We start from the raw sequence: 20,549 nt of genomic DNA on the forward strand, positions 1-20,549 counted from the left end.
CTCCGAAGTTCCCCCGCGAAGCACAGTTCTGATCCTCGAGCGCCCGCTTCGCTGGTGAACTTCCACTCTGTCTCTTCCTGTTCGCCTAGAAAATTGTGACTCTCTGGGAACTCATTTGCGAAGGCATACAGAGGCGCTACGCCTCAGCCTCCGCACCTCACGTTTACCCAAAATACACGTAGGCCTCAACACGGCCTGTTCGTGACTCTGTTCTCCAATGTAAACATTTATTTAAGTTCTCCAATGTAAACATTTATTTAAGTTCTCCAATGTAAACATTTATTTAGGTGTGGATGCAGACATGTGAACACTCCATGGAGACTAGCAAATCCATATAGGGCAGTGCACAGATGGATATCCAGACAACTTCCTTGCACAAATGTCATGGACACAGTTGCCACAGTAAGTATTTTAAAGTGCATATATATATATATATATATATATATATTCATAGTGTGCACAAAATATACGAATAGGCGAGTGTAAATGCAAACGCCTGCACAGGTCCATGTCGGCAAATAAGCATATATACATACATATATATATATATATATATATATGTATATATGGATGTGTAAGTAGAGAGGAGTAGCGAGGTATCTAAGGCAGCATGTGTGTATGTGGGTGCCCTTGAGCAGGTGGATGGATGTGTATCTCCTCCACGGGGACGTAGGAAACATGGAACAGCAGGCGGGTTCCCTCACGCTCGAGCAACAGACTTTCCTTTAACATTTTTTTGCGTTCTTTTTGGAAGTTTCTCGCGTCGATTCGGTGATGGAACATCTTGGAACTGTTTTTGACTGCCAACCGACGACTTGCGTGTGGACATTTGGAAATGCAAAGATCCACGACGCAGACTTTGGGGACCAACGGGGAGTCCGAGACAGACCGAAGAGCAGAGGGGACTAAACATAATGCAGTGAGGAGATGCCGAAGGGAACAGGAAATCGGAAGTGACGTTGAACAGGAATTCGGAACACCAAATGCGCTGGAACAGACAGAAGAAGAGAATGAACAAGTCTCTGTGTCAGCAGCCTCGCTCAGACGAGCAAGCGAGTGTATGCGCCCTCGAGCGCTCCAGAAGCCACGAGAAACTGCCGCAAGGAAGCCTGCAAAAACAGCGAGGAGACAAAGATGAAATTCTCTTGAAAAAAGAATCGTTTCAACTTCTAGCCTAGTGCAGATGGAATAGGTTTGAATTGTGCTTCATTTGTGTGTTTAAAGGAGATGAATAAGAAGAACTGTCTTTCGACAGTGAAGTGAGGCAAGCTACGACAACAACAACAGCCACGCTGTTTTCATCCAAACTGGATAGAGCGTCTTATCCACAAGTAACAAGAAGAACAAAACGCAAATGCCGTGAAAGGGAGAAGTCACCGACTGTCCTACGCAGTCCAAAAGGCGGCGGCTTTTCGCCGCAATCACAGAGCACTTGGCGGTCTATCTTTTCCTCCAAGGGGAGCTGCATGCAGCTTTGCAGACGAGGAGTCTCGAATGCAGCAAACAGTAGGGAGAAAAAAACTTCGCGAGACCATTCAGAGCAGTAGAGGCCCGAATCCGATACTCTCCAGACTGAGTACGCGAAACGAAGGCGAACGAACCTCCCGAGGAAAAACGCATGCACTCTGCATTGTTTTCTCCAGTTCACGACGTCTTACCAGGGAGTCGAACTGGGAAAAAGTACTTGACTCTGCTTCTTCAGCTTCCTCCACGAAAGCCTCCCTATGCGCCCCGGCGCTGGCGTCCGTGGGGACACTCGTCTCGCTCTTCGTCGCCGACTCTGCGGCCCGCCGCCTCCTTCGGCTTATATACGGGCACAAGAGGCCCGCGAGCACGGGGAGGGAGAGGAAGGGGAACACCTTCAACAGTGTGGTGTCGAGCATTCGTTTGCGGGCACCCAAGACTTGGTCGTCGGCGTCGGAGACGAGAGAAGAAGAACGAAAGTTCCACTTGGTCCAGACAGAGACGTCTCCAACAGGCAGACGCCCCGCGGGGAGAAACAGACCCAGCGGCTCCGGCAGGTATTGCGCCATTCGATCCTGGAAAAACATTGACAGACATGAGATGCACGGTGGAAGGAGAACAAGAAATTCGAGCAAAACGAAGTGTGGAGACCGACACCGAGACAACGACGAAACAGAAACGAGAAGGGCGTGAGAGCAAGCTGCGAGAGGCCAAGTAGACTTTGGGGGGCTGCGACGCGGTAAAAAATAGGGATGAAAGACGAAACGAGAAACGCAGAGACAAGAACGAAACGAGGCGCACGCGAACGACGCCAGCAGAAGGTCACGACAGGCACATGTCGCCTTTCTCACTTGCAGAGTTTGAAGGAAAGAATAACTGTCAGACGCGAGGAGGCGGAAGACGAGCGTGGAGCTGTCAGCAGCTTCTCCCAACTGGAAGCAAAGAAAAGAACATTTCAAAACGAGGTCGATTCGCGCGAAGAGGAGAGCCGTCCAGATGTTTCGAGGTGTACAAAGTGAGGAACGATGTCCACGACCGAGCTGAGGCTGCTTGAAACAAAGACAGAAGCGCCGGCTCGCAGACGAAAGCATTTCTCGGGGTCTCCTCGCTTGCCTCCTGTTTCCTCTGCTCGGTCTTCTTCTCTTCGGATCCTTTTTTCCTGAATCTGAGACTCGTCGAAGACAGACTTTTATCCAGTTGCACCCGCCTGCGCTTTCTCGTCGAAACCTCAGGTCCCATGAGACTCTTTTATCCTGCACACCCGTTTCTTGCTGGAAAAAGTTCTTCTAAGGATGTCTCCCACCGAATGGATGTTCACAGGACTAACGCAGTGTGACGACGAACCGACAGGTATCCTGAAAACCGCTATGCAGAAACGGAACCAACTTGGGCAGAGTCGACTCTCCAGCACACCGGTGCATCTCAGACACCCATTTCGAAGTGGAAACGACTTTCGCGGAATCCGTGGAAATCGAATCGAAGCCTACCGAAGCGACTGTCTCGGAGTCCACCACAAATTGCTGAAGCTTCACCACGCAGCCGGCGGCACAGCGGTCTTCTGCGTCGCACTGAAGAATCTGAGAGAAGTTGCAAGAATTCGCAACGACACCGCGCAGATATGGAGACAAAGAGCACTCGCGGACGGACCAAAGGCGGATCGCGAACTGGGTGCTGAGAAACTCGACAAGCGAATCGAGAAACTGTCTGGCGCATGTGAAAACCAACTGCTTCGTTACACTTCATGTTCACCTGGCTCCGCGTAGGTGGTGAGGCATCGGGAGCAGAGGCTTTGGCAGAGACAAACGAAACATGGCGGACTTGCGCAGTTTTCTCATCACGTATTTGGCTAATCGTTCCTATTTTCGATGTGCGAAACGGCACAGCCCAAAGTGACGGCAATCGCCTCCAGAGGAACGCCGACGTGATGGGGAGCACTCGACCGGATGCGAAAGCTCAGAACGGGCAGATGTATCGACGTCGCAGGAGGAGAAGGCGGCAAGAAAGAAGCGAAATGAAGAGCCAGCGATCCGAGAGAAAAAACACAAACGCTCCCACACACTGGTGCCGAACCTTCAGACTCCGCTCTCTCCAGAAGAAATGGAGACAGGGGATGCTGAACTGTATATATACGGGTGCTCCTCAACCTGTCAAAGAAGGACATCGAGGCTCACGTACGTCGAGCTTCTCAAAGCCGGGAGAATTCTTGTCGGCGTTGTAGCAAAACAGTCTGACGTTCCCGTCGATGTCCGTCGCCAGCATTCCTGTGGAGAAAGGAACTCTCCAACGACATCTGCAACTTTCAACTGAAACACACTGTTTCTCTGAACATGCTCATACATATCTCCTCCCCACGACGCCCTTGTCCGTGCATCGACACAGACATCGACATATCAGTTCTCATCGCGACGTAATCTACAAGAATCTACATAAACATCTGTATATTTCTGTGTGCATGAATGAGTCTCTATGCATCAACGTATATATATATATATATATGTATACATATATATATATATATATATATATATATATATATATATATATATATATATATACATCGTCGCCTTTTCTGTATGAATAGGATAGGCGCATGCATACGATCTGGTGTACATGCGTGTAACGAGATCAGGACCCAGGCGTTTGCGTATGGAGAGGCACGTCCGCATCACCGATGACGGCGTCTAGGACTGTGCTGAAGACGTTTTAACATGTTCGCGTTTCGCGAGGCCTCAGGCCTCCGGTGGCGACTCGAGTGCAACTTTTCATTTCTTTCGTCCTTGTATCAAAACCTCGGATACACTGTTTCCCTTTCTCTCACCGAGGAGATTCTCGTAAGTGAGGAAGCTGCAAGCGACGACGGGCAAATTCGACTTGGGGAAAGTACGCGAAACTCGGATCATTTTCCGTGAGTCGGCTTCTGCGTGGTATTCCCACCTGCAGCAAAGAGAGGAGACTCTGGGTGTTCTTTTTCTCGGAAAAAAAGGCCTGCTTTCCTCCTTTCAAGCTCACGAGGAGTTGACAGCCGTTCGTCCTCTCCTCTACGTTCACAGCAGACAAAGCGATCGCTTCTCTTGCTCTTGACACAGCAAAGACGGTTCCCGAACGCTCCGGTCGACGACTCGGCGTCGCGAGAAGGAGGAAAAGCGCAAGAAACGAGAAAAAAGCGAAGAACGGCGAGTTCTCTTCTTTTGTGGAAAACCGTTCTCTCCACACCTCTGTGTCGGGTTTGCTCTCCTTTTCTCGGGAGCGCGTGGCTTGACGTCCGACCCAGAAGCAGACTACCTGAGTGGACGCCATGTTTGTTCGGCGCGAGCGAAAAGGGAGGTTTATCAAATACGCTGAAGAGCACTCAACGCCTGTGGCGGCGGCCCAGGAAACAGAGAAGAGCAACGCGGAGCGAGAAGTCGGACTCGACAGGCAGACTCCCCAAAATGTCTCCGAGAGAGAAAGACAAACGTACGCTCGCTTCCACGGAAGGCTGTGCTCCAGACTTCGTCCAAGGTTCTGAGAAACCTTCACCGAGACTGCACCCATCGACGAGGTCGACGCGCGCGATACGAGTTTCGGAACAAAGGGCACTGCACAGCTCAGAGGAAGAGACTGATTGTCCTCAAACGCTCATGCAGAGCGGCGACCGTGTGCTCGACGCGGACGCGATTCACTAGAGAAAGGCGCTTTGCAACCTCATTGCTTCTGGAAAGCGACGCATGCAAAGGAAGCGGGCACCATGCGGGGGAACCAATCTTGACTTACGAGACGAGATTCAGACCCTTGAGGGCATCGCCGAGGAGAAAGAAGTTTCGGATATTTGCGACAGAAGTCACACAGACAGAGGCGTCGCTGAAGGCGCCCCGCAAGAACTTGCTGCCTTCCATTTCCTAGAGAAAACAGAACACCGTTGGGCAGATCCGACCCGGCGCACGAATGACCGCACCGATACTCAGAGAGCACTCTGCCTGACCGAGACGCGCAGTCCAGCAGTTGATAGCCTATGGATATATATATATATATATATATATATATATATATGCGCTTTTCGATCCCCTGTTGAACATTTTTCAACATGCATACAAAAACAATGTGCAGAGACATACATCGAGGTGTACAAATAAATGGACTTAGGCATCCAAGTGACGAAGACTACGTACGTTTACATCTGCGAACACTTGCACCAAGTTCCCAGGCTCCCATGCAAAAACGAAAATCTTTCGAATCCCAATCCATCTTCACAGACAAATTCCTGGAGTCGACCCACACATCCACGTACACGTCCACATATACGTTCAGATATATGTATATATATATATATATATATATATACAGACATAAACATATAAATATATATACATATATATATATATATAGATTGATATTGGTCACTCTGGATAGACGGGTGTCAAAAGACGTAGATGAATATAGACAGGTAGGTAGATAGATACGGGCATAGACAGACAGAGCTAGATATAGAGACCCCGATAAATAGCTGTAGGTCGATGCACATAGGTAGGTAGATGTATATGGATAGAAATAGAGACGTCGACGGATGAGTAGACAGATAGATAGATAGAGAAGGAGAGACACAGCGAGGCAGATATTAATACATCTTGACAGATCCATACGGATACATACAGATAGATATAGATAGATCGAGCGACAAAGGGAGATGAGGCGAAACAATAAGAGGAGTCTTCATGCATTTATATATATATATATATATGATTACATCGGTTGAGATGTAGGAACGAGTAGATTAAGAAGGCGTGAAGAGGGACAAGAATGGATGAAACATTTCGGTACGTACGTGGACGAAGAGCCTCGGTCCGACAGAGTGGACAACGTAGCTCCGTTCTGCAGGTGAAGAGAAGAAACTTCCAACGACAGTGACTGGTCCGTTGAGCACGATGTCCGCGAACAATTCGAGGCGCTCCGGAGTCCCGAACTCGGCCTGAACGGTTAGACACAACTTCAAGATGTCCATCGTCGTCAACACAGTGGGCGCATGCACATACATATGTCTGCATATGCATGCAAACACCCAAACAAAAATGTACATCGAGGTGAATGGGGGCACAAGAGACGACACGGTGTGGTGAACTACGAACGCAAACTTAAGGGCAACCAAAAACGTTCGCACTCCATCTCTCCCTCACAATTCGATTCCTCTTGCTACGCCGCTCTTCCTGTGCTTTTCTTCTTGTCGCGTCCAGCGATCTTTCTGAGTCCCCACTGCGGGTGAATGACCTTATGCAGGGAAGAGGACAGGGGCACAGTTATTCTGGATGAGAAGCACCGATGGTTTCTATCTGTTCGGCTGCTCAGAAAAAAGCTGTGCAGTTCACATAAAATACGTGTATGTTTTTCTGGGGATGCATTTGCCGGTAGACAGCTGTGCGGGTGGTCGGCTGGGCGACGCTTCACCTCGCACAGGAGTCTTTGCAGAACGGCTGTCGAACGGACCTCTTCTGTCGGGGCGTCGCCTGCGTTTCCAGCCGGCACAACTCGCAAAGAAGACTCGGGAAGCTTGAAAAGATAAACGCGGCCGCCGCACTCGACGTTCTCAGACAGAGGCACCCCCACACCCGCGGCGAGATGCTCGACCCCATCCAAAACGACGAAGGAGAGACTGAGAACTTCTTCGCAAGTCCTCAGCGTGTATGTCCTGCAAGAAGAAAGCGAAGCGGAAGGCCAGGAGACGATCGGCGTTCTGCAGATGTACACTTTTTCCACAAGGTTTTGTGGAGTTTAATAGCACGTCGAAGTGCAAGGATGTTTCGAAGTCTGGAAAGAAATGCAACGCCTGTAACATATGTTTCGGATATATTCTTTTTTCTCCAGTTTGGGTGCTCATAAAAAAGTAGAAAAAAAGAGTGAGAGCAGTTGATTCTCAAAAGGTCGCCATTCGAAACGCATTTCACATCCATTTTTCCAATCGAGCAGTTTCTTCCTATCTTTTTCCAAAACAAAATCCATCGTCTCCTCATCTGTGCACGCTGAGCACCAGCAGTTCCAACGGGGCAGACTCGTAGCCATTATAGACAAGTACAGCATTCACAGTTTGCGAAAGAGATGAATGGACTAGACTCAGATTTCTCCTGCGAAACTATCCACCCGACCATCACGGCATTCACATTCTAGCAGCTACAAGTGGATGGACATATATGAAGCCGCGCATGTGTATTCCGTATGTCTGCATACGGTGAAAGGACCGGCATGACAGCTCCTTGTCAAAAGGTCCTTTCTTCCTTTATTCGGAAGATGCACAGCTGCTCACGCGAAGATTCACCGGCACAGATGTAAACGCAGGTTTCATCGATTTTGAATGTGTTGTACTTCACGTTGAAGAACGCGAAAACGCTCTCTGTTCGCGCGCGTCCGAAGAACCTTTCGCTCGTCCCCTTCTCCCTTTGGAGCGACTTCCCACTCGCGTACCCAACAGGCCTGTGCAGGTCGAATTCGTGGTAGAGTCGAACCTCGTACAGCTTCCCCAGTTTCCCTGCCGCCTCCACGCGTTTGTCTGTGCATGCAACGAGGTACGGATTTGGAGCGATTTCGTCTTGACTGTCATCTGCGCGCAAGTCCTCGCCGCGCTTCCGCCGGCCCTCGAGCTCCAGCTGCTCCAGCTGCAGGGCGTTGCGCTCTGCCAAGCACTCGGCGACCATTGGGTTCTCCTCCACATCGTGCCAGCCTGCAACCGCGAACAGCCGGCCGCGAGGCGGCGCCGAGGAAGCGAGAGCGGACCGCAGAAGCGTCGAAATGTCCGAGGGGAAGCGCAGCACAGCAGAAGGCCCCTGGGGACTGTGGGGCGTCTTGACACGGACGTCCAACGGCCGCGCGAAAGGCGAGCTTTGAGGTTTCCGGCCGGTCGACGGATGCAGGTAAGATCCGCCGGCAGAGACACACACCCGGCAGGGACTGAAGTGTACTGGTACCGTGAGACACGGCCAGGGAGCGCGCAGCTCGACCTGCGCGCAGGGCGACCCCGTTGAGGCGGCAGCCAGGAAGTCCAAAGTCGGAGAGAAGAGCAACTCCGAGAGCTCCAGGCAAGACTCGCTGGTCAAAGAGAAGAAGCTGGAGACGGCGGAAAACGAAACAGCAAGGGACAGGCACGATGATTGCGCTGTGGTGACAAGGAACGCGCGTCGTGAGGCCGCACACAGTTGGTGGCTGGCGCATGTCGCCTCTACAAAGGCTCAGCGGGTGTCAGAGAGAGATCGTCTGGGGTGCAGAAAAGAACTTTTTAGTCCCCAGGGTTTGCGGCAACGCCTCAAGCAGTGGAGGCGAAGCAGGAAGACACCAGGCAGGGGCAGATGGTTGCGAATGTGGACGAGCGAGAGCGTGGAGGAAGAAGGAGCACACGAAAGAAAACAGAGAATAAAAATCGAGAGAACAGCCTCCAGTGTGAGCGTGCAGATGCAGCTGGGGTTCTAGCGAAGAAGTTGGAAACGTAAAAAAGTCATGGACCGGCTGAACAGACGAAGAGTTGCATGCAGAGAATGTGCACGCGGACTGAGACATCGCGAGGCAGAGCTTGACTTCCTCAAAAGAAGCAGCTTGTTTTCAAAGGACGAACTGGACGCATAGTGTCTCGAAGCCATAAAGACCGGTCGAGCAGACATCTCCCGTCTCGACGCGCAGCGCAAAACACCGGGGAAATGTGCAGAGAGAGAAATCTCGATAAGCATAGAGGAATCATGAGTGAGCGTGTGTAGAGCAAGAGAAACGCGTAGGCCTTCTTTCACGTCGACATATACATATGTGTATGTATGCACATGCGGGCATAAGTGAATCTTTTATCTCTGTAAAGACGCGCGTGTAAACTTGTATATATTTAGAAAGATATATATATATATATATATAGATAGATAGATAGATAGATAGATAGATAGATAGATATAGATATATATAGATATATACGTCAACTGGTCGTAGGAGAGAGATTGAATCTTACCTTTCTGGAGAGGCTTCATTGTTGAAGGGGGCGACGGCGATCACATCCCGGCGTGCATGGGGGTGAACGAAGAGTTCGTTTCGTTCGCTGAAGATCCACAAGACTGGCGGGCCTTGAGTCTCTTCGAAGGCCTCTGCATGCGCGTCTCCGAGTCCCGGCTTCGAGCGACAGGGCGGTACGATGAAGGCGCCGCTCCCAGAGCCACGGATGCCCTCAAAGGGGACAACAGCCCCCGAAGAGAACTGGGACTCGGCCAGCGCGGCGCCAGTCCCGCGGTCAGCCCGAGCGAGCGCAGAGAGCGGAGACGCTTGCAGAGACGCCTGAGGAGAAGACTGTAGAGGAGACAGGTCAGAAAAGGCCGGAGGAAGGTGACTGGGAATGGGGTCTGCGACATCGTGGACAACAAGAGAGAACCGGAAAGGGAATCGCGGGTGGGCTTCGGGGAAGCAGTGTTCGAGACCTGGAGACACCCCTGGGGTCCCAGCTGTTTTTGACGAAGGAACGCGCACAGAGTCCTGCTTCTTCGCGTCCACAGCCTGCCCGAGAGAGAACGAAAAGGCGCGATAGATGAGCACCGGCCTCCCTGTGATGAAGACGACGAGCGTCGGGCCATGGTCCTCGTCTGTGCGCTCCCCATGTTCGCCGCGAGGGCTCAAGTCTACCAACTCCGCCCCCAGGACTTCCTCGATGCAGTCGGAGAGTAACAGCGGCGAGGTCCATAAGCTCTCTGTAGCTTCGGTCTCTTTGCCGGGCGCCTCCCCGCCGGAGCAATGTCTCTTCGGGGCGCGCTCCCCTTCTTCGTGATAGGCGCAGCCGTCAGGGGGACTGGCCTCCGCGTCCCTCAACTCTTCCATCGCGGCGTCTCGAGGAAGAGTCTCTGTCTCCTCGGAGGCCTCTGCCTTCACCTGTCGGCCCTGGGGCTGCCACGCGGTCTCCGGCGCCCCCGCGAGAGCCCTGCGAAAGGAGACACGACCGCGGTGGAGCGCGGCGACGGAGCCTTGGGCTCTGTCTGGCCGCGGATCCGCAGAGGGCGAGGAGAGAGCGCGCGCGGCATCTGAGCAGGCCTCGCGAACCTGGCGGGAGACACCCAAGCCCTTGGATCCACAAGGCAGGCCGACGTTTCTCAAAATCGGCGGCACCAAAAGCAAGTCCGTGGAGTAGAAGAGAACAGACATCGAGAATAGGTCAACGATCTGCAGCACCTGCATGCCCTGTTGCAGGGTCACTGCGCACAAGAGAACTGTTCCATTTTTCGACGTGCCTGGCTGCCGACTCGCGCGCCCCAGGCTCGATGTCAGCGAGTGTCTCGGTTTCGGATTCCCGCCATGCTCTCCCGCGAGCTTCTCAGTGTCTGCGCCTGTCTCGGGCGGCTGGCCACCGCATGCGCGTTCCGTCTTCTCGTCCTTCACGGCTTCCTCGCCTCGCGCCGCGCATGCAGACATCCGCTGAAAGGGGAACAGTTGGAGAGACTTCACCTTGGCGCGGCGCAGCGAGACCGGGAGAAGCTTGGCGGGCACCCGAGGAAGCAGCCTGTCGATTTCTGGCCGAGAAGAAAGCAACGGCTCCGCGGCAGAGAAAGACAAGTTCGTTCTCTCCTGCTCGTCCAGACCCTCCAGCAGCGCCTGCTGCTGCTGATGGTCGCTGTAGACTTGCAGAAGTTCTTCGCACAGATTCGCGGCAACAGAACGCTTTAAGCGCCAGAGGGAAAACCGGAACTCCGAGTCGAGCGCAACAACGAACGGTTCACACACCCGCGCCTGAATTGCGGTGACTCTTGAAGTGGCGGAAGGGGCAACAGCAGCGACACCCGGTCTCTGCGAGCCTTCACCTGCCAAGCCACTCGCCTTCGGCACCTCTGGCTCGAGCCCAAGGTCGTTGGAGGCCCGTTCCTCCGCGGGAGATTGCATGTCGCTCTCCGAGACGCCCCAGGAAGCCGCAGGGAGCGCCCCGATGAGGAGCGAAGGCATGAGGCCGGCGACAACGCGCATCTCGTCTGTCGCCACTTGAAACACGAGCAGGCCGTCACACATTGTTCCGCACCCCACAGTCGCCTTGGCGAGGCAAAAGGCGGTTTGCGGCGACCCCGAGAGAGTCAGGGGACTTCGGGGATTCTCCCTGACCCGTGGGAGGCCCGGCGTTTGAAAGATTTCGAGCTCCCCTTCGTCGGGGGCGCGTTCTTCTTCTCGGAGGAACTTGGGCGAGATCTGGCAGACGACGGTTCGCCCGGGGTGTCTCCGATCCTGGGGGTTCGAGGTCGCAAGCAGTAGGCGGTGCTTCGGAACGCCGGGACCTCTTGACCCGCGCCTCCGCCCCCACCGCGGATGCTCGTCCCCGCCCTCGCCCGCGTCCCGCGTGGGGCGCGACCGGAGCGGGAAGGCCTCCAGAGCCCAGAGCGCCCCGAGAGGGGCGAGGTGATCGCTGCGGAGACTCGCGGCCAGCTTGGAGACACTGGGGACAGCTCGCTGAGAAAAGACGATCCGGCCGAACTGGCGCAGGCCCAGAGCAGCTAGCCAGGTCGTGCTGCCCCAAGTGCTCAGAAGACCTGCTGCGGATTGGAAACACGGAGAAGAAGCGGCGACCTGCCCCGAGGAAGAAGCCGCTGGGGGCGGAGGCGGGGGTGGGGGCGGAGGAGGGATCCCGTTCTCCGACGCCGGCTTCGCGGTCGGTGCAGGCAGGGACGGGTACGATGTTTGGGGCGAGGGAGCCGCAAGAAGGGCCTCAAAGGAAATGTGGGGTGGGAACTCGGCAAAGTCCCGAACTGCGCCACTCCGCGGCATGCAGAGAACGTCCACGAGGACGACATTGAAGGACGGAAGGACCCACGGGCCGTCGCGGCCCGCCTCCGCCCCCAGGGACTCGGCGAGGGCCAGATCGACATCCCCCTGGACCGGAGACCCTGTCCACGTCGACGGTGTCTGCTGTCCCTGTGGGGTTGTGGGGCGCAGCATGCAGAGCCACCTGAGAAACCGACCAGGATTTCTCGGCGCGGTCGTCGAGTCCGTCTCACACGCCCCTGGAGACAGGCGATTGGCCAACGCCGCAGAGACCCCATGGTCGGGGAGACACAGAGACCCTTCCAGAGCCCCAGACGGCGGCATGTTGTCACCCTCATCTCTCAAACGCCACCTTTCACTCTCTTCTTCGAGACGAAGAATGGGGGCCTCCTGCCGAGCCAGCTGAAGGTCGCCGCGGGGGTCGACCTCCAGGAGTTCCTTCCCGTCCAAAGTGAACAGCTGCCGGCCTGTCTCCTCTTCCGGGTCTTCGACACCCCGCGCACCAAGGGATTTGCGGGTCGAAGCCCCCAGCAGCGTCCACCCGGCCCCGACCGAGAAGCCCCGCGTCTCCACCTGAGGTTCCTCGCTCGCGCGTCTCCATACCACGCGCCCAGCGCTGTCGTCGAAGCGACGCAAGTAGAGAGAGAAGGGTGAGACTTGCGAGGGCGGCCGCGTTGTCTCCAAGCTCGTTGGAGAAAACACCAAAAGTGATAGACCCGATGCTGCCTGCGAGCAGCCCCCCAGGGCCACTGCGAACCCCGGAGACACTGGAGACCCTGGAGACACTGGCGAGGACGGAGCCGGTGCGAGCGCGGGGGCGAGCGAAGAGAGAGATGCAGGAGACAGATAGCACGACGCAACTGTCTGAGACGGGAAGACGTCCAGCAGAGAGGGCGAAAAAGCCGGAGGAGGAAGCCGCGATGGCGAAGGCAGAGAAATCAAAGGAGAACTCCAAAAAATATCTGTCACTCCTACACTCGGCGTCGGAGACACCTGGACAAAACAGACGCGAAAAACATCAACAGATAAATATATGTACAGAACTGGGGAGAACGAAAAAAAGAAATGCGCACACAGCGACGAAGACGTAAAGAGCGAAAACGTAGAAAGAAATGAGAGAAAATACGAAAAACAAAGACACAGAATGACACAGCGACAACAGGGAGACATGTTGCCGTTTCGCGGTGCGCGTTTGGTCGGACGAGGTGAATCGTGGCTGTGCATGAACAAACGTAGGAGGCCCTTGAAGCCCCTTGACCACAGCTGCAGACCCAAGTCTTTGTATTCATAGCAAACCAAGCAGACATGTATAAAGCCGAAACGTAGGTCTTACAGCTACTCAGAGACATGGACAAGCAGTCGTGAAGACGGCAAAAAAACGGAAGAAAGACATCGAAGACAAGCGAATGCACAGGAGAGGCCAGCAGACACACAGAGACCCAGGACATGGAGCCTGCAGCTGTGTGTGTTCTGAGGCATTTTCTTCGCATCCATAACTGCCACCCCACATTCAGCTCCCATGCTCTCTTTCAGACTTTTAGCAGGAAACCAAGTGCACGGATGTTCATCTAGCTCCCTCCATCCCCGCCGGATCTACCCTCTCCGGGCCCTTACGCAAAGCGACAGACATGTACACATCTATCAATATATATATGTATATATATATATACATATGCACAAGCACAATCATACGCGCAAATACGGAACTTCTATCTTTATATATATATATATATATATATATATATATATATATGTACGTCCACATACGTACATATGAATCCACATACACACGTAGACACAAGTATACAAGTGCGTATATCGAGAGGGAGCGAGAGACACGGAGAGAGGCCGCGGGCAAAGCGAGGCAGTCTGGTTTCGGTCCGGTTCATTTTTCTCTGGGTCTACGAGAGTGGCTCGTGCGATTCGCTCACGAAATGGGCGAGGAGAAGGCGGCCGCTGTTCTTGAGGACAAAGAGGCAGCACTGGTCTCCGATCATGTGGACAACGGCGCCTCCGAGGTCAGCTTGAATTTCGCTCTGGTCGAAAATGACGGTGGGTAGGTCCTTCAGCTCTGATCTCTGCCGCCCTGCGCTGTTTACCACTTGGGTGAGGCCCCCGTTTCTGCCTGCGCCTCTGCGAATGGCCTTGAGGAGGAGGTCTTCTTCTCTGAGAGCCTCGCCCTCATCATCCTCGAAATGACGCTCATCTATTCGCGACGCTCGGCCGTGCTCGTCCTCGTCCTCCGGGAACAGAAGGCCCTTCCGAGGGGGCCTTGTGGGGTCCGCGCCGCGCGCCAGAGATGCCGCCGCCGCCGCGCCTGACAGGGACGAAGCCGGGTCTCCAGCACCCTCGCGAATTCGCAGGACGCTCACTGTATCGGGGGAGACGCAGAGCAGGTCGCCTCCCAGAGAGGCCGGAAGCGGCACCAGAGAAAACGAGTCCGGGAGGATGCCTTGGATCTGCGGAGAGGCAGGCAGGAAACGGGAGAGCGTGAGGCGCTTGAGGCACACCGCGCCGAGCCTAGGGGGCTCAGGAAACGCGAGGAGTGAAGCAGATTCGAAAAGGGTGCACGAGGCGAAGCACGCAGTGGGCATGCAGCAGAGAGAACAAGCGCGAGAGGAAGAGAGAGGACGGGAGAGAAAGGAAGACGAAGCGAGAGGAAGAGAGAGGACGGGATATCAAGGGAGAGGACGAGAGAAGCGACCGCCCAGAAGCAATGACAGAGGAGCAGAGGATATGAGGAAATTGAGGATATCAAGGACTCTTGAAAAGAAAAGCAAACGCAGAATACCCTTTTGCAAGTCGCTTACCTTTCGCATCACTTGGAATTCCCTGAGCTCGGGAATGATGGCGAGAACGACGATCATTAGTTCCTTCTCGCCGCGTCTGTTCCCTCGGTCAAGTTCGCCGTAGATTCCCCCCAACTCAAGGGCTCCAACCTCCATGAGCAACGCCAAAGTCGGGAGCATACGTCCCGCTACCTTTTTCATTTCAATGATTCGCCCCGCAGACACTTCCCCCACATGGGCCTGGGAGCCCCCCGGGCCCTCAGGAGCCGGGGGGGGTCGCCGCAGGCCTACCAGCGACCCCGGCTTCCGGGCAGAGGCGCCCGCCGGAGCCGGCGAAGAGTGAGAAGGCGCCTTCAACGTCGAGGCCGAACAAACTGTCGCTGGGAGATCCTCGAGCAGAGAAATGTGCCAGCAGCTCCTCACGCATGCGCCGCCCACCATGACTCGGTGGTCGCCCCACACCCAGTCGGGGACTGCTTGGGCGCCGACGGCTGGCCCTGAGAGGTCCACTGGCTCTTCTTGCGGTCGCGAGTGCGCAGATGCCGCAACGGGGGCGTATGGGCCGGTGGACGCACCGGGAGGTTCCACGCCACCGGTGGCACTCCCGGCCTGCGGCTCCTGGGTGAATGTGTGAGGCGCGAAGCCAGCCGGCGCCGGGGCAAGGGGCAAGAAAGTGGGGAAGGACATCACTCCCTCTGCAGGGCATCCTGGGGACCCACGGCCCGCGAGAGGGCCCCGCAGCCACGGAGACGGAGACGCCTCCGGGGGGTGGAGGGCCGAGGGGGCCATGGGCGAAGCGAAGCATGAGGAGGAGTCCGGCGACCCATGAGGGCGACGTCCGAAACTCGTCTCGGCGCTCCCGAGAGTCTCCGGATCCTTGGCAGTCCCTAGCTGGCACACACCTCCGCCTTCTTTCCAGGCCCCTGAGTCCGTCCTAGATGTTTGCGCCTCATCAGTGCTTTCGACATCCACTTTATGCGATGAACGCAGATCGCCTTGTTGGACTCCCTCCGTGTCTTTGGCTTCTCGCCCAGACCCCGCCTTGTGGCTTCCCGAGGTTGTTGAGGCCTGCTTGCGAGCATTCTCCTCAGAGAAAGCAGAGACAGTCTGGAGAGAGCGGGGTGGAAGCGTTAACTCGAGGACAACGAGGTGAATGGGGTCGATCGAAACGACCACGAGAGTGTCTCCGGTCCCGCCGTGCGTCTCATCTCTCGCTTCCGTCCCCAAAGTGTCTTGCTCAGAGAATACACAGGCATGCGTCCACAGTCTAGCCCAGTCCAGGGGCATCTGAGAAAGCTGAACCATGGCTTGGTCTTCCTTCTGGGGCTCCGTCGTCCCTTGGCCGGCTTTGCCTCCCCCAGACTCCGTCCAGCGCTCTGTCTCCAGCAGGCGCGAGCCTCCCAGGGCCTCGGGACCCCCGGCGAAAGCCTGCTCAGACCCCAGGGGCCTTTTGTCTCGCCCCGCTTCTTCGCCCTCGCCCCGGGGTGCGCCACCGCGCTGGTCTCTCGGGAGATACAAATCGACATAAAGCTGCGAAACGGCTGCAGCCTGCGGCGCAAGCGTCCTCTGGAAAGAGTGCAGAGTCGAGGTGCGAATACTGTTGAAGAATGGATCGTAGACGCAGGTCGCCAGTTGGTAGTTTGGAAAGACGAGGAGCAGCGAGCAGCACGCATCGGCTCCTGGAACGAACGAGCCGGGGGCGGGGCCAGAGGCAAACGGAGAGAGAGAAGAAGCGGAACCAAGGCATGTGTGGCGCGCAGCTGGCGCGGGGGGTCGTCCAGCCTCGCCGGCAGGAAACGCAGAAGACGAGCCCGCAGGCGACGGGAGACATGGCGAAGGGCCGGGGAACGCATGCGAGAACAGAGGCGGGCAGACAGAAGCGGAGAAGGGGAGAAACGGTGAGAAGGGCGCTGAACCCAAAAATGCATTTCCGCCAACTGAACGCGCTTGGGAGCCTTTGGAAGCGGCCGAGGCGCCTGGAATCACCGAAACAGCTAGGGGCACTGCCGCTAGGGGCGTCGAGCACCGCAAAGACAGAACGGGGGTGGGGACGGCCTTCTCGAAGTCCGGAGCGTTCTCTCCAGAGACCGAAGCACACTGAGGAAGAAGAGATCCACCAGAGTAACCTCCTCCGGCCGCGGCTGAGGGCTCGCGAGGCTCCGCGTCTGAGGCCTCCACCGGCGGGAAGGTCACATCGTAGACATCGAGAGAAGAAGGCCGTGCGACAACGAGACTCGGAAGGGCAGAGACAAACGGACAGAGCAGAAGATGTTCAACACGGTCTGCCTTCCGCAGCTCGTCGAACAAGCCGAAGAGGCGCGACGGAGCATGCGCCATGGTGTGTCGGAAAGGTCAGAAGCAGAGAAAAGCTGACAGGAAAGGTGGAGTCGGGAGACTCCGAGGTTCCAGCAGCGTCCTCAGTTCGGGGCCAAGCGATTTCTTACATTCTCTGACCTCTGGATGAGGAGAACAAGAAGCGAGAAAGGGCGCTCAGTGGGTCTGCCGAGACAGCTGGCGACAGCATAGTCACCAGCGAAAAAGACCTACGGGCGGAGCACCGATCCAGAAAACGACCAAGTCACGGAGGGAAAGGCAGAGGAAAAGAACTGAAGCTTTGTCAGAGTAAGACGGAATCCAAGACGGAATCTGGAGAGAACAAAAGCGTTTCTCAACAGGACACAAAATTCGGGGTCGGCTGGTCCTCCGACTCCAGTGTTGTCTGGGCAGGAGGCCAAGGACCATGCTAAAAGGAAAACACGAGGAAACAGGCCATGTCAAAGGTTTCTCGTCTTTTTCTTGGCGATCTGAAGAGCGTCATCTATTTTACCAACATGCCTCCGCACAAAAATTCAGGTCTGTCACGGGCCCTTGGCGCATTTTCCTTCACGCAGAATCAAGAAATAGGGAAAGGAACAAGAACCGAAGAATCTTAAAGAACCCCCTTCGCCTTTTTCGTCTGCTCCGTCAAAGTGGAACTTGTTCGATGGCATTTCCGCTCGAAACCAAGCCTTGATGGCTGCATGCTCTCTGTTATTTCTCTCTTGCTGTCGTGTGCATGCGGTCGAAACTGCAGCCCTGGGAAACAACGTAAACAAAATGTCTGTTGAGTTTCAAGGCGCTGTAACCTAATCTTTTGTGCTGCAAGTGAATCAAACAAGTTGCACCGTTATCGACATCTCGTTGGCATGCGGATGACACTAATACTAAGTGACCGCCGCCTTTTGCTGAAATTGCCTTTAACACCGCACAAGACGCTGGAAAATGTGTGTACTTGTACAGAGCAGACAGGTACAGATGTCTCTGAGGTATTTCGAATGTATCCATGACCAAGAACTGCTCGAAAGACACGTCGTACCGTTTAACCAGGAACCTGAGATGACGGCTGCGCTCTGATTCCACCTGAATCTAGAATCACAGAGGGGGAAGTGCCGGTGAATTTCGCGTTTTAGTGTCGTTGGTATATTTAACGCGCCACGGTCTCTCTCGCGGAAAGTTGAAAGGATGAAGGTAGATGTGAACCTTAACCTTAACACAGAGGGTCGATTTTTCAGTCGGCCCAGAAAAGCAACGCAGAATAACGGTGGGAGGGAAGGGGGCATCTCCATTCATCAGAACGGCCTGGAAAAGCCAGGCGTCATTAAAGAATGAACTAAGAAGAAGATCTGCTGTATTGTGAGGAGCGAATGGAGGGAAAAAGAAGAGAAGAGGCTACAGAGAAGGGCGGCGAAGCCAACTGGTGGTTAGTACATGTGTCTGGCGGCATCGGGGGCCGGAAACGACAAGAACCTAACTTCATCGAAAGCAGTCGAGGAGATCATCAGTAAAAGCAAACTCCATTATTTTCTTGGTCCCTCCAAAACAAATCGCATTAGCTTTTTCAGGCGACCTTGGAGGCAGGCTGAGACCCCTAGCCAGTGAGTGACCTCGTCAAGCGGGGCAGACACAGCTTTCGGCAGTGACTGGCTTTTTGCAGGTCGCGTCATGTCCGAAATGACTCGGTTGTGGTTTTCGGAGCAGCGATTTTTCTGCGAATGTGGAAATGGCTCTCTTAAACAGATCCCTTTCAACGTTATCTGTCCGGCGCCCGGCACGTGTACCGTCTGTTGCGTTAGTTCGCACCTCGACAGTTTCGTTCTCATTTTTCTGTCCCCGTCGATGTTGTTTTGAGAAAACTTGCTTCCACACTCTTAGTCGTGGAATCGATATTAAGCGAAACACACTTCTCGTTTCTGACGAAGACGGGCAAGAACGAGCGCAGGAGTTTCAGTGGCTGTCATTTTCTGAACACGAGAAACCATCGTCAGACTTTTTATACACCCCGCGTGATGATGTGAGAGGGATTGTAAAAATACGCAAATCAACAAACGTGGCTTTCGTTTTTCATCAGATTTCTTGCTCCTTCGGTTTCTGTGGTCGTGAGAAGGTTGTCACTTTTCAGCTACCCTGCTGTCTGTGCCGCTCTGTTTTCAGGCACAAAAGGCAGGAGAAACTCCCGGTCGCTTTCCACTCATGCTGGAAAACACTGAACTTACCGGTTCCCCTCTGCCTTAAGACTGTTCTGCTTTGTATTACTGTTACCAACAACGTAAGAAAAGGTTGGTGTGCCCAGGGACCAATACTGATTTTGTTCAACGGTGCAGGGTGGGTGTTGTCGATCCAGAGAAAGGGGATCTATTTGGGACATAAACGCCACTGCGTAACAGCCCACACGGTTCGTTTGTATCTTTCTCCGTTGACGAATCCAAATGAGACGGCAGAGGCCTAGGTTGCCTCAGGTCTCGGGGTTCCCTCCCTCTTCGACAAAGAGCGCTGACACCAGTGCGCCTTGTTTTCTGAAGAACTGTCGCGCGAGGGAGTCATCGCTTCTTTTCAGGTCCGCAAACGCGAGTCCCTAGAGAACCCCTTCCTAGACAACGACCTGTCCTCTGCACGTCGTGCTCTTGTTTCCGACGGAAAAGACAGAGTGCTTCGCGTCGTCGAACTCGAGTATTTCTAGCTGGAAAAAACTGCAGCACCCCGTCCAGTGTTTCTCTGTCCAGCAGAGAAAAGCACCGCATCCTGATGCTCGCAAGATCATTCTGAAATCACCCCGAAGCCAGGATATTTCCAATTCCACTGATCTGAATTACGACGACGAGTTGCTCCTGCTTCTCTTATTCCCAAGCAAACCCTGGATGAGACCTACAGAAAAAAATGTCCTGTCAGAAGTGCAGTCGTCGTGAAGGGTAGTTTCGTCTTTTCAATGGGAACAACAAAATGAGCTCTTCTCGCCGGTTGTTTTCGACCAAGAAAAATCGTAAGACAACGGATAGAACTACTTGACTGTAAGCAGAGGATATGTAACTCTATAATAACTGAAACCCCAGTTTGACTTGCCCCGAGTGTTGAGCTACGAAGCAACCAAGATGAAGGGCAGTACAAACAACTGAACTCACATCTTTTCAATGGAAGTCGAAGATGTGTATGTTATAACAGCTCTAACTCCACTTACATATGCGTCGAGTTTTGAGTGACAACGGGAGCCTGCAGCTAAAGTGTGTAATTTCAGCATGTTTCAGAACCCTCAGAAATTCA

The 20,549-nt window shown here is 54.3% G+C and overlaps 2 protein-coding genes across 2 annotated transcripts; one reads left to right on the forward strand and one right to left on the reverse strand.

Annotated features, from left to right (window-relative positions):
* Positions 1–515: 515 nt before the first annotated feature.
* On the reverse strand, positions 516–17,930 carry TGME49_224280 (CPSF A subunit region protein). The gene is made up of 13 exons (XM_018780043.1): positions 14,997–17,930; positions 14,118–14,645; positions 9,413–13,179; positions 7,894–8,532; positions 6,922–7,123; positions 6,266–6,409; positions 5,218–5,342; positions 4,283–4,398; positions 3,640–3,725; positions 2,952–3,041; positions 2,316–2,396; positions 1,659–2,039; positions 516–1,109 (listed from the first exon to the last, which is right to left on the reverse strand). Exons 1-13 carry the CDS (start codon positions 17,310–17,312, stop codon positions 1,041–1,043), a joined length of 8,544 nt encoding a protein of 2,847 aa, XP_018635937.1. The 5' UTR covers positions 17,313–17,930; the 3' UTR covers positions 516–1,040.
* A 735-nt stretch (positions 17,931–18,665) lies between these two features.
* Positions 18,666–20,423, forward strand: TGME49_224275 (hypothetical protein). The gene is made up of 2 exons (XM_018780042.1): positions 18,666–18,889; positions 19,446–20,423. Exons 1-2 carry the CDS (start codon positions 18,723–18,725, stop codon positions 19,738–19,740), a joined length of 462 nt encoding a protein of 153 aa, XP_018635936.1. The 5' UTR covers positions 18,666–18,722; the 3' UTR covers positions 19,741–20,423.
* Positions 20,424–20,549: the final 126 nt, after the last annotated feature.

The sequence above is a fragment of the Toxoplasma gondii genome, chromosome X (genome assembly GCF_000006565.2).
Source record: "Toxoplasma gondii ME49 chromosome X, whole genome shotgun sequence".
In the NCBI taxonomy this organism is placed as follows: domain Eukaryota; phylum Apicomplexa; class Conoidasida; order Eucoccidiorida; family Sarcocystidae; genus Toxoplasma; species Toxoplasma gondii.

Coding starts and splice junctions, on each gene's coding strand:
- TGME49_224280 (XM_018780043.1), bottom strand. CDS start 17,312: ATGGCGCATGCTCCGTCGCGCCTCTTCGGCTTGTTCGACGAGCTGCGG. Junction 8,533..9,412: donor AATGAAGCCTCTCCAGAAAG/GTAAGATTCAAT, acceptor CGCCGTCTCCAG/CTTCTTCTCTTTGACCAGCG. Junction 5,343..6,265: donor GACCGAGGCTCTTCGTCCAC/GTACGTACCGAA, acceptor TGTTTTCTCTAG/GAAATGGAAGGCAGCAAGTT.
- TGME49_224275 (XM_018780042.1), top strand. CDS start 18,723: ATGTGTCTGGCGGCATCGGGGGCCGGAAACGACAAGAACCTAACTTCA. Junction 18,890..19,445: donor CAGGCTGAGACCCCTAGCCA/GTGAGTGACCTC, acceptor CTCTGTTTTCAG/GCACAAAAGGCAGGAGAAAC.